The sequence below is a fragment of the Aristolochia californica genome, unplaced genomic scaffold, assembly GCF_029961685.1.
Source record: "Aristolochia californica isolate CCGP_79_NKW_82.1479 unplaced genomic scaffold, dmAriCali1.0.hap1 SCAF_11, whole genome shotgun sequence".
Classification (NCBI taxonomy): domain Eukaryota; kingdom Viridiplantae; phylum Streptophyta; class Magnoliopsida; order Piperales; family Aristolochiaceae; genus Aristolochia; species Aristolochia californica.
The window spans coordinates 26,035,891-26,048,615 of NW_027181782.1; the positions used below are offsets into that span (position 1 = coordinate 26,035,891).

General features: G+C 37.0%; 2 protein-coding genes across 2 annotated transcripts; both read right to left on the reverse strand.

Annotated features, from left to right (window-relative positions):
* Positions 1-3,940: 3,940 nt before the first annotated feature.
* On the reverse strand, positions 3,941-4,354 carry LOC137943678 (auxin-responsive protein SAUR64-like). The gene has a single exon (XM_068789119.1). The coding sequence runs from the start codon at positions 4,352-4,354 to the stop codon at positions 3,941-3,943; it is 414 nt and encodes a 137-aa protein (XP_068645220.1).
* Positions 4,355-11,218: 6,864 nt separating this feature from the next.
* Positions 11,219-11,632, reverse strand: LOC137943679 (auxin-responsive protein SAUR64-like). Its single transcript, XM_068789120.1, has one exon. The coding sequence runs from the start codon at positions 11,630-11,632 to the stop codon at positions 11,219-11,221; it is 414 nt and encodes a 137-aa protein (XP_068645221.1).
* Between the last annotated feature and the right edge of the window lie 1,093 nt (positions 11,633-12,725).

Consider the following 12,725-nt stretch of genomic DNA (forward strand, 5'->3'; position numbering starts at 1 on the left):
CCCTTTTGTGTGCGAGAGTATCCCAAAAGATACACTTGATAGATTTAGGATCATGTTTGTTGTGTCTAGGAAATGAATTATGAACAAAACATTGACATCTGAAGACTTTCAAAGGTAGTGAAAATGGATCATCGTTTGGTAATAATCTAGAGTAAGGAGATTTATTACCAAGAACGATAGATGGTATACGATTTATAAGAAAGCAAGCCATAAGGACTGCATGAGGCCAATAAAAGTATGGAACTTTCATAGCATATAATAAACCTCAAGCTACCTCAAGAATATGACGATTATTCTATTCGAGAAAACTGTTTTGATAGCTTATTCTTGATAGAGAGGCATGCATATCCATAATATAATAAGATGAAAGCATTCACATACTCATCCTTAAATAACCTTGTAAAATTCAAAAACCAGTAACATGAAGAAAAGAAATTGAACACTTATCTCACAGCTTGTGTTCTTCCTTCACAAAAGAGCCTTCTTTGAGTGGTGTTGATCATCACTTCTTTAGAGCATTTCTTTGATGAGGGATCCTAAATTTAATGCTCTGATACCATGTTGTATTTAGGATCCCTTTTCCATCATCCTGAGCAAGAGAAAGAAGAAAGAAAAAATAAGCAAAGGGAAGAAGAGCTTTTGGGTAGAGAGAAGAAAAAATAAAAGAGAAAAGAGAGGTGGCGCCGAGCAAAGAGAGAGAGAGAGAGAGAGATTAACTCAAGAAGCAGATGTGTAACTTGTTTAATTCAGAATTAAAACACCTCTATTTATAGTAGAGGAAAAGGTAGAGTTCTTATACAATTATCATTTCAATCCTAATTACATTCCAACTATAACTCTCTAAGATAAGTCTATTCAAACCAATCTACTAGAAGACTAATATGAGTTGAACTAGAACTCTTACTTCATTCACGTGAATATAAGGGAGGAGACCAGCTCGTGGCCTTATCCTTGTGGGTCCCTCATGATCTTCTATCTCATCTTGATAAGGTTGCCAGCTCATGAGAAATTTGTGGGTCCCACTTGATCTTCAAGTCTTCTAACTCATTTCAGTTTGTGCTTCTTAATTCCTTAACTAGTGTTTGCTTGGGTGTGGACTCTTCTTGGTGTCCCATGTCCACATGGTGTGTCCCACCAGCTTGAGCACCATGGTGGGTCCCACATTGTAACAGGAAACCTCAATTAATGAGTTCCCAAGTCAATCGAGTGAACCATGCTGCCCTTATTGCTGCTGTTGAGAAGCACCAATCTATATAGTTAACTTGGGCCAACTTTGTCCGGGTCAACTTAGTGGTTCAACTCGGATCCGGGTCAACCTCACTCGGGCCACTTATTTTTTGCCTCAGTATACGTGTCCAAACCAAAGCTTATACATATTTCTACAACGACTCGGATATATTGGTCTACTATTTGACACGGCATGACTCAATAAATTTTTCTCTAGCTGGATTATTATTTTAAGAATTGATAGGTTATTCCTTGGTTAGCATATTATTTGGTACAAATATTTGCATTAGATTATTTCCTGGGTCAATTTTGCATATTTTGGTTCGTGTTATATGGGCCCAAGCCCATGTCAGCGATTGCTATTGTGTCTCTTTGGATGAGACATTATTATTGAAAAAAAGGTTGCCAAGGTATCCTTCCTCATACCATAATTTATTAGACTCTAAAAAATATTGCAGTTGGAACACCATGAGAGTCGGTGCTCGGATTGGAACTCCTACCACATGAGAGACGTTGTCCTATGGAGGGACATGGTGATGGAGGAGTTTTTTTTTTTTTTTACCCTTCAGCGTATAGACCCACTACCTACATCAATATGAGTGGCACTACCTACAGAAGATAGGAGTGTGTTGAACATCCAACATGAGTTATTTGACTGGATTATGGAGCAATGTCATACGACTTGAAGTGATGCTAGTCTCACATATGTTATGCCAGCTAGGCCTCATGAATGAGAGCATCAGTGTGAGGGGGAGTGTTGGAAGATAGGGAGGATTGCCATTTTATACAAAAACGATTTTGTACATCATTTGCAGCAAGTTGGGAGTTCATGTTGTTCTCTCACCCCCAGCCTGAGCGGGAGTGTTGGAAGATAAGGCCCAAGCCCACACGACCAAAGAAGGCCCACATATCCAAGTGTGTTTGAAGATGGGCTCAAGCCCATAAGACTAAGGAGGCCAAAACATCCAAGAGATATAGAAGACGGGTTCAAGACCCAGAGGCCTACATACAATGATGGTAGGATGGTAAATAAAGAGTCATCTAATAGAGATGGCATTGATGTAATTAGGTTAAAGTTCCAGGTTTAAAACCCTCAACCCTAAATTTAGGGCATTATTGTAATACAATAGTTTCATTAATCTATAAATAGACGGTCATGGGTAGAGTTAAGACATCAAGTACATAACCCTTCTTCCTCTGGTTTTCAACTAATGGGTCTCTCTCCCTTTTTATCCATGAGCTAAATCCATGGAGTACTGAAAATCAACAGCTATCAAGCAATTGTTAGCTATCTTTGTGGGACTCAGGATCATGGTATTGTCCTCCATTAACTTTCTTCTTTGTCTCTCCCTGTGTTCTCTTATGTTAATTGGCCAGGAATCAAGGATGATTTCACTTCCATAGGTGACTATATTGTTTACCTAGGTTGCAATTCTATCTCTTGGAGTTCTAAGAAGCAACGGACTGTGGATCACTCCTCTATTGAGGCACAATATCACTCTATTACAACCACTACAGCTAAGATCCGTTGGATCTGCTCTCCTTTGAGTGAACTTGATGTTTTTCCTCCTCAACAACTGGTGCTTTATTTCGACAATATCGGTGCTATAAATATGTGCTCCAATCCAGTATTTCACTCTCGCATGAAACATATGGCTTTGGATTACTAGTTCATTCGAGAATAAGTTCGGAGTGGCGCTCTTCGGGTTACTTATATCTCCTCTGCTGATCAGTTAGCAGATGCGCTCACCAAACTGCTTCCGTGAACACGCTTCATTTTCTTGAAGACCTAGATTGGACTCTCCTCTTGGACCTCCATCTTGCGAGTGCATGATAGAGATAACAGATAATCTTTATTTTTAATCTCAAAGATGACACTTATCATGTAATCCTACCGATAACACTTATCATGTAATCCTACCAATAACAGTTATCTTGTAATCTTGTTCATCTGCAACCTATAAATACCTGTGATTTATGAATGTAAAACATGCAAAAAATTCTTCATTTTTATTTCAATATTTTCTACCATTCAGGGATTGTACTCTTTATCTCTTTACTACCTAAATTAAAATAACGTTGGAGAAAGTTGTATATGTTGGGGGTATAATTAGCGATCAACAACCAATCAAGTTTCAGCATTAATTAAATTTTCAAATTAAAATTTTTTGTCACCACATGCATGGTGAACCTGTTGTTGTAAAATTTCCCGTCAGGTTGAGACTTTTTCCTGTATTCTTAGCTAAAGAAAAAGAGCTAAAACAGTCAACAATGGTTTTCTTTTATGATTAAAGGATGACAAAGGGAAACAGAAGGATGAAACGGGCGATTCAGTTGCAGCATTAATGACTACAAATTAGAGAATAGAAGGTGATGGTATACCTACTCAATTATGCCACATGACGATTGAAAGAGGACAACTTTGACGCTGGTCAAAAGGCTAACAATAACAGTTCCAGGTAGGCGTGGGAGCACACCATGTGATCGTCCATACGATATTAGGCCACTTTTCTTTTTGTTCTTGTCCAGAAGGACTTTTCTCAAATGTTGGACTGGCCGCGAGAAATTATACCAAACCCGCTTAAACTTTTGTAAACAGAAAGCTAACAATATGATGAATGAAGTGGAATGATCTGTATAATTTCTGTATTGAAGTGTTTCAACAATTACGTCAGATGTTCACAGGAAGTACTTTTCATCTACAATGCTTCATTTAGAAGCCGTGGACAAGTCTTTGATGATCACTAAATCCTTCAAAGTGTAATGCTGATGAGTGCCGGCAAGAAGAGATGGAGAGAATCACTGCTTTCTCCGTTTCTTTGGAGACTCTTTGCGTGAGCAGCCTCAGTATGGCTTCCATTAAAACTGAATTACAAGGTATTCTGAGAGGAGAGTTGCTTGTTAGCCCATACTCTTGTACTGAAATTTTGAAGAGCTCTTCAAAAATTGGGGTGGAGAGGTAGTTGAGGGGGACTTCAAACCGCTTCTGGTCTGTGGTGTAGAAAACAAAGTGGCCTCTGCCAGCAACCATTTTATCCTGCCTGACGCTATATCCGGCAACATCTCCTCTTTTGTGAGAGATTCTTTTCGTTCTTATGGCTGCCATCCTCTGCCATTTCTTCGCCATCCTCGGGAGCTTGCTGTGTTTGATCATGGTTGAGCTACGATGGAGAGAGTGCTGAGTAATAGGAAAGATGAGGATCGAGAGCTTGTATTGCTGTAGAGTTTGTGTTTTGCAGAGACCTATGGATCTCTTATATATTTTCAGGGAAAGAGGATTGGATTTGAGGGTGGGCCTCGTTTAGGATGCAAAACCATGTGATTGTTGGACATATAGGATGTTAGGTATGGTGGCATGTTAGGTTCATGTTTGGATTTTCTTCAGGTACCATGTTATCGTGACTTAAATGTTTTGCCTACACCTATTTTCTTATGCCTTTTTTCCTTAGGCAAATTTAATGGAACTTCTTCATGGAAGAGGGAATTGTGTGCGATCAGTGAGCTCACTTGTCGAGCACCAACGTGAAGGTTATTGATGTTCACAACACATCATGTATTTAAAAATACATGTTGTGTATATGATTGTGTTTTCATGGAAACAAGTTCTTAGCATATAACATTTTGTGCAAATCCTTTATTTGTTTTTGTTGTCTACAGTTTTTGTCCACTTTCTACATAAACAAAAAAATTGATATCAATATATAGCTGCAAAGGTTGATTCTTAGGTGAATTTTTTGTAATTGTTTTTCCTTTTTTTCCTTTTCACATAGTGGCTACCTACGTCCTGCACAACAACCATTGGTCGGACTCACCTAGCACGTCAAATGTCATCCCAAAGGGACCCAACCAAAAATGGACCTCAAATGGTTAAACATTTTGTGATGTAGGTATGTCTCCAAGCCAAGGCACCAAAAAATGTTTAGATTTTGGATAGCGGTTGCTCGAGGCACATGACCGATGATAAGAAGAAGTTTTTTGAATGCAATCCCAAAGATGGTGGTCATATAATTTTTTTAGACAATAACAAAGGTACCATAAAAAGAATTAGTAAAATCGGTGCCTTAACCTCTTTAATATCCGATTTGTATTATGTAGAAGAGCAAATGCATGACTTACTTAGCATTAGCAAATTTTTTTATAATAGAAACAAAGTTCCATTTGAAAAGGACACATGCTTTTTAAAGAACGAAAATGATGAACTAGTTCTAGAGGGACATAGACATAAAAATCTTTATGTAGCGAACATAGTCAATTTATGCTCAACTAGTGCCATCTATTTGAGTGCAAAAATTGATGAATCTTGGTCATGGAATAAGAGACTATGACATATGGGAATAGATTCTCTAAACAAATTAGTGAAAAGGAACTTACGAGTGGATTACCGTCTGAAATTTTTGAAGAGAAACCTTGTGATACTTACCAACTTGGAAAGTGTTGGAAGACGGGACCAAGCCCATAAGCTCAAGACAAGAAGCCCACACGTCAAAGGAGTGGCATATGTGTAAAATATGGTAAATATGGCATAGAAGTTTAAATATGTGTTCCTTTTATGTCTTTTGTTTTATCAAGTTGTATCCCTAAGGGCATTCTAAAACTATAAATAAAGGCATTGGCTAAGAGGTGGAGCATTGAAGCCTTCTCCTCTCCTTTCACAAATTCATCCAGCCTTCCTCTTTCTTATTTGACGCAAACCTTTCTTCCCTTAATGCAAACTCTCTCCTCCTATGTTCTTCTTATTCTCCTCTCCTTTTTCTCTTCTTCGTATTCTTCCTCATTGATCTAAAGTTCTTCTCATGGGATCCTAAATTCTAAGTATCGGAGCAAGGAGTTTAGAATCCCACTTGATGAAGTAGTTATGAAATCTGTCCAAGAAGTTGGTAAAAGGAGTTCAGCCATGAAGAGATAAATTAATTCTCTTCTTCTTATTTACATACTTCTTCTTTACGTTTTTTTCTTCTTCTTGAACTTTGAACTACATCAAGTCAATATATTCTTCATATGTTGTGAAAATATATTTTTATGACTAAAATGATTTTATAATCTTGATATTCTTGTAGATCAATTACAAGCTCGATCAAGATCATGATTGATGTTTTGAGATTCAGTTACCTTTATGTAACTTGGATCAATTTTATTTGAAATGGAATTCTAACACATGCTGCTGTAAATTCTCCCACTTGATGTTGCTTGTGGGATTGTATTATGTTGTTGGATGACCATTATATGTTTAATGAAATTCCAGCACTCACTTATCATAATTATTTTTGTCAAGTTGAACTAAAGATGGTTTGTAAGAATGGTTGTTGTCCTCACTCTAGTCTATACCAATAACAGCCTTCTCTAGTGTCAAGACCACTTCGTTTGTGTTGCATCATCACTTAGGTCATCCATTATCTACAAATCTTATGCACATCATGTCCACCTTTCAATTAGATTTATCTCACCCTTTTAATTTCTTGTCAATGCAATAAGAGTAACAAATTACCATTCTCCCACTCCACCCTTGTGTTTTCTTCCCCTATTGACATTTTTTTCTCATATGTCTGGACCTCTCCTTTTTAATTTATTAATGATTTCAACAATTATGTTATTTGTGTCAATCACTTTACAAAGTATATCTAGTTTTACCCTCTAAAACAAAAATCACACGAGTTTGATATATTTATCAGGTTTAAATCTCTTGTTGAAAACTTCATTGGGAAAAGAATTAAAGCACTCTATTTTGATAATAGAGGGGAATATAAAGCAATGTCCTCTTTTCTGGATACCAATGGCATTTCCCATCTCATGTCTCCTTCACATACACTTGGAAACAATGGGTATTCTAAACGACGACATTGTCATATTGTCGAAACAGGTTTGTCTCTTCTTTCTCATGCCTCTATACTTCTATCGTAATTGTCGTATGTTTTCTCCACTGTTGTTTATCTCACCAACCGTCTACCAAGTCCTTTTCTTAATCTTCTTTCACCATAAGCCAAACTCTTTGGCACTTCTTCTAAATACTCTAAACTCCAAAGTTTTGGTTCTCTGTTAACCATGGCTCATGCCATACTCTCGTCACAAACTCATTCCTCTTTGCTCTCCTCGTATCTTTCTTGGGTACTCTACTACTCAAAGTGCCTATTTACGTCTTGAAGACACTACCTCTCATCTTTATGCATCACGTCATGTTAAATTTGGTAAGACTATCTTCCTCTTCACTACACTTCGGTCTCATCTCGATTGTCATTTGTCTGACACACTTTCCCAATGGTGTACCTTTGTGTCATTACTTTTGATTACCGGCACATCCGCCACAACTTCTTTCCATGCACCCTCTGCAAGCTCCATTCAAGACCTCGCACCTAACTCCACTCAAAGATTGGACGACTGACACCCATCCTCCTTACCTGCTTCCCCTTCCCCTCCCTTGTTATTGTCACCAGATCTAAGAACAACATTCACAAGCCCATTGAAAAATTAAACTTCACAACCTACCTTCCTATTTCTATCGGCCGTGAACCAACAACCATGGCTCAAGCTCTCACCGACCCCAAATGGCGTTAGGCTATGTCTGATAACTTTGATGATCTTGTCTGGAATAGGACATGGGAACTTGTTCCCTCAAAAACCCTACAAAATCTGGTTGGTTGCTAATGGATTTTTTGTACTAAATATCTATCTGGTGGCTCTAGTGATAGGTGCAAGGTTCACTTAGTTGCCAAGGGGTTTCATCAGCTCCTTGAGATTTATTATTATGACAACTTTAGTCCCATTGTCAATCCTACCACTATTTGTATTGCTTTCACCTTGTTGTAAGTCGTGGCTTGTTACTTCGACAACTTGATGAAAATGATGCGTTTCTCCAAGGTACCCTGTATCAGATGTTTTTTATCGTACAACAATCGGGCCTCTTGATCGTGATCATCCCAACCATGTCTGCAAACTTCGTAAAACTATTTATGGTCTCAAGCAAGATTTGTGTGCTTGGTATCTTTAGTTGCACTAATTTCTCTCACCTCTGGCTTCACCAACTCTTATGCATACTCTTCTCTATTTATCTCCTACACATGTACTGTTGTATTGTTTATGTTTTGGTCTATGTGGATGACATCATTATTATAAAAAACAATGATCAATGTATTGCAATGTTCATCCAAACCGCTTCCGTGAACGTGCTTCATCTTCTTAAAGACCAAGATTGGACTCTCCTCTCGAAGTTCCATCTTTCGGGTGCATAATAAAGATAACGGATAACCTTTATCTGTAAGGGAATTTCACCAAAATAACCATTTAAAAAAACATATTTTGAAAAACAACGATGTCATCAACTTATTTTAAAAAATACCCCACTTTGATTGGTCCACTGCACATGTATACAATCAAAGGCGACATGTAAGCTTTGATTGCTTGTGTGTCACCGCGTCATCAGTGCAGTGAAAATCGATCAACACATCGGTTGCCACGTTATTTTCTGCCACGTAAATTGCCATGTCATTAAATGATAAAAAATTTGAATAGTTTTTTCTAAAAAACATAAAAAATCAAATACACTTTTTATTACCTTATATCTAAAATAATAAATTATTAAAAAATCAAATAAAAAATTAAAAAATTAACTCTTACTTATCTAACACCATTCAATATCAATTAAAATATTTACTAATTAAAAAAATTTATTGTTAGCTTTTTATTACTTTATATTTTAACAAATAAAAAATAAAAAAGTATACTAATTAGATTTAAAATATTTAGAAAATAAAAATATTTAAAATTTTAAAATATTTATAAATAGAAAAAATCTTACTCTTTCCCATTTATTATGGATTTAAAATATTTATAAATTGAAAAAATTGTACTCTTAAGTCTTACCATATATTATCAATTTAAAATATTTATAAATTTAAAAAATACAATTTATTTTTATAATTTTTATCACATTATTTAAAAAATAATAAATTGTTAAAAATATATATTAGTTAATTAAAAACATTTCAACACCTTTTATTATCAATTAAAAATATTTATTAATTGAAAAAATATGAAAGTTTTCTTGAGTTTAAAAAATAAATGTATCGGTACACTTTTTATTACCTTATATTTAAAATAATAAGTTATAAAAAATCGTACTCTTACCTATTTAACACATTTTATTATAAATTTAAAAATATTTTAATTAAATATTTTGAAAATTTTAGTTTTGAGTTTAAAAATCAAATTTATCAATACATTTTTTCAAATTTATCGAAAGACTTTTTGTTACCTTATATTTAAAATAATTAAAAATAAAAAATATACTAATTAATTAAAAAATCTTACTCGTACTTATTTGAGACATTTTATTATCGATTTAAAATATTTTTTAATTTTTTAATTTAGAGGGGGCCGTAGAGGGCGAGGGCGAGGCCGAGCGGTGGGGAGCGGCAGTAGCAGGCACAACGAGAGGGGGCGAGAGGAGAGGGGGCAAGAGGAGAGGAGAGGAGGCTGAGGCTGAGTGGCAGCAGCAGGCACTGCGAGAGGGCGAGAAGAGAGGAGAGGAGGCCGAGCGGTAGCAGCAGGGGAACGACGGTAACAGGCAAAGCGAGAGGGCGAGAGGAGATGAGAGGAGGCCGAGGTCAAGCGGTAGCGAGAGGGCGAGAGGAGAGGAGAGGAGAAAGATGAACGGAGAGAGATGAGCGGAGAGAGAGAGAGAATGAAAAAAATAAGAAGTCAGGGCTTACGTTGTGCAAGATGAGTGGGCAAATGATGTGGGAAAAAGAGGATAATAGATAATGATATGTCAGCTTATGTGGCAGATGACATGGCAGAAAATAACGTGGCAATTGATGTGTTGATCTACCTTCACTACACTGATGACGTGGTGACATGCAAGCAGTCAAAGCTTACGTGTCGCCTTTAACTGAACACATGTGCAGTGGACCGGTCAAAGTTGGGTATTTTTTGAAATAAGTTGATGACGTCGTTGTTTTTTGAAATATATTTTTTTAAATGGTTATTTTGGTGAAATTCCCTATCTGTAAACTCAAAGATGACACTTATCATGTAATCCTACTGATAAGAATTATCATATAATCCTACCGATGACACTTATCGTGTAATCCTACCGATGACACTTATCATGTAACCCTACTGATAACACTTATCCTGTAATCCTATCCATATGTGACCTATAAATACCTTTGATTCATGAATGTAAAGCACTATAAAATATTCTTCATTCTGATTTCAATATTTTCTACCATTCAGGGAGTGTACTCTTATCTCTTTACTTCCTAAATCAAAATAACGTCAGAGCAAGTTGTATATATTGGGGTATAATTAGCAATCAACAGCCAATCAGGTTTCAGCGTTAGTTAAGTTTGTAAATTCAAAAATTTTGTCACCACATGTATGGCCGCCGCTTTATTGGCACAAAAAGTTGTTTTTCGCTTGAAGCACATGAGCTTCATTTTCACAATTGAGAACCACATAATGCTCAGCTATTGATGTCTCACCAAATCCCAAGCCTTCGAATCCGGAACAATAGTTTATGCGGCGGCTATAGATTGTGCCAGTATGCCAATCATCTTCTATGTTCAAATGAAGGTGAGCCAGTTGTTGTAAAATTGCTCATTAGGTAGAGACTTAAAGACTACAAATTATGCCACATGACGATTGAAAGAGGACAACTTTGACGCTGATCAATTGAAGGCTTACTATAACAGTTCTAGGCAGGAGTGGGAGCACACCATGTGATCGTCCATACGATATTAGGCCACTTTTCTTTTTGTTCTTGTCCAGAAGGACTCTCCATGTGGGTTGGCAAGTACATTAAGTACATGATCCATGGAAATTTCTCAAATGTTGGACTGGCCGCAAGAAATTATACCAAACCCGCTTAAATATTTGCAAACAGAAACCTAACAATATGATGAATGAAGTGGAATGATCTGTATAATTTCTGTATTGAAGTGTTTCAACAATTATGTCAGATGTACACAGGAAGTACTTTCCATCTAAAATGCTTCTTCTAGAAGCTGTGGACAAGTCTTTGATGATCACTAAATCCTTCAAAGTGTAATGTTGATGAGTGCCGGCAAGAAGAGATGGAGAGAATCACTGCCTTCTCCGTTTCTTTGGAGACTCTTTGCGCGAGCAGCCTCAGTATGGCTTCCATTAAAACTGAATTACAAGGTAATCTGAGAGGAGAGTTGCTTGTTAGCCCATACTCTTCTTCTGAAATTCTGAAGAGCTCTTCAAAAACTGGGGTGGAGAGGTAGTTGAGGGGGACTTCAAACCGCTTCTGGTCGGTGGTGTAGAAAACAAAGTGGCCTCTGCTAGCAACCATTTTATCCTGCCTGACGCTATATCCGGCAACATCTGCTCTTTTCTGTGAGATTCTTTTCCTTCCCATGGCTGCCATCCTCTGCCATTTCTTCGCCATCCGCAGGAGCTTGCTGGGTTTGATCATTGTTGAGCTACGATGGAGAGAATGCTGAGTAATAGGAAAGATGAGGATCGAGAGCTTGGATTGCTGTGGAGTTTGTGTTTTGCAGAGACCTATGATCTCTTAAATATTTTCAGGGAAAGAGGATTGGATTTGAGGGTGGGCCTCGTTTATGAGGCAAAACCATGTGATTGTTGGACATGTTGGATGTTAGGTATGGTGGCATGTCGGGTTCATGTTTGGATTTTCATCAGGTACCATCTTATCGTGACTTAAATGTTTTGCCCACTCCTATTTTCTTATGCCTTTTTTTCTTAGGCAAATTTTATGGAACTTCTACATGGATGAGGGACCCTCCCCTCCCTTGTGTGAGATCAGTGAGCTCACCTGTCGAGCACCAACGTGAAGGTTATTTGATGTGTATGTGATTGTGTTTTCATGGAAACATATTCTTGACATATAACTTTTTGTGCAAATCCTTTATTTGTTTATGTTGTCTACAGTTTATGTCCATTTCCTACATAGAAAAACAAATTTTCTTGGGCAAATTTATACCAACAGCTATTTTCTTATGTCTTTTTTTCTTACTCACCTGCCTATTTTTTCAGCTAAGAGCCTTCTGAACGAGGGGACTTAAGGCCCATAGATCATGGAGAAGGCCCATAGGCCCACATACATTGATGGCAGGATGGTAAATAAATAGTCATCTCATAGAAATGACATTGATGTAATTAGATTAAAGTTCCTGGGTTAAACCCCTATACCCTAAACCCTAAGTTCAGGGGTATTATTGTAATACAGTAGTTTGATTAATCTATAAATTTAGCGTTAGGGGAAGGGTTAGGATAATCAAGTCCATAACCTCTTCTCCTCCAGATTTCTCCTAATAATGTCTCTCTCATTTTTCTCCATGACCTAAATTCATGGTGTCCTAAAAATCAACATGATATCAGAGCTTTGATTTTCAGGACTCCTATTATGGTTTTTTATGTCCCATTCTCCAGTCATTTTTTTTCATTGTTGCTCGATATTAATTTTTTTATTTTTTCTGTTACTACTCTCCCGTGAGACCATGCTAACTGTGTTGAAA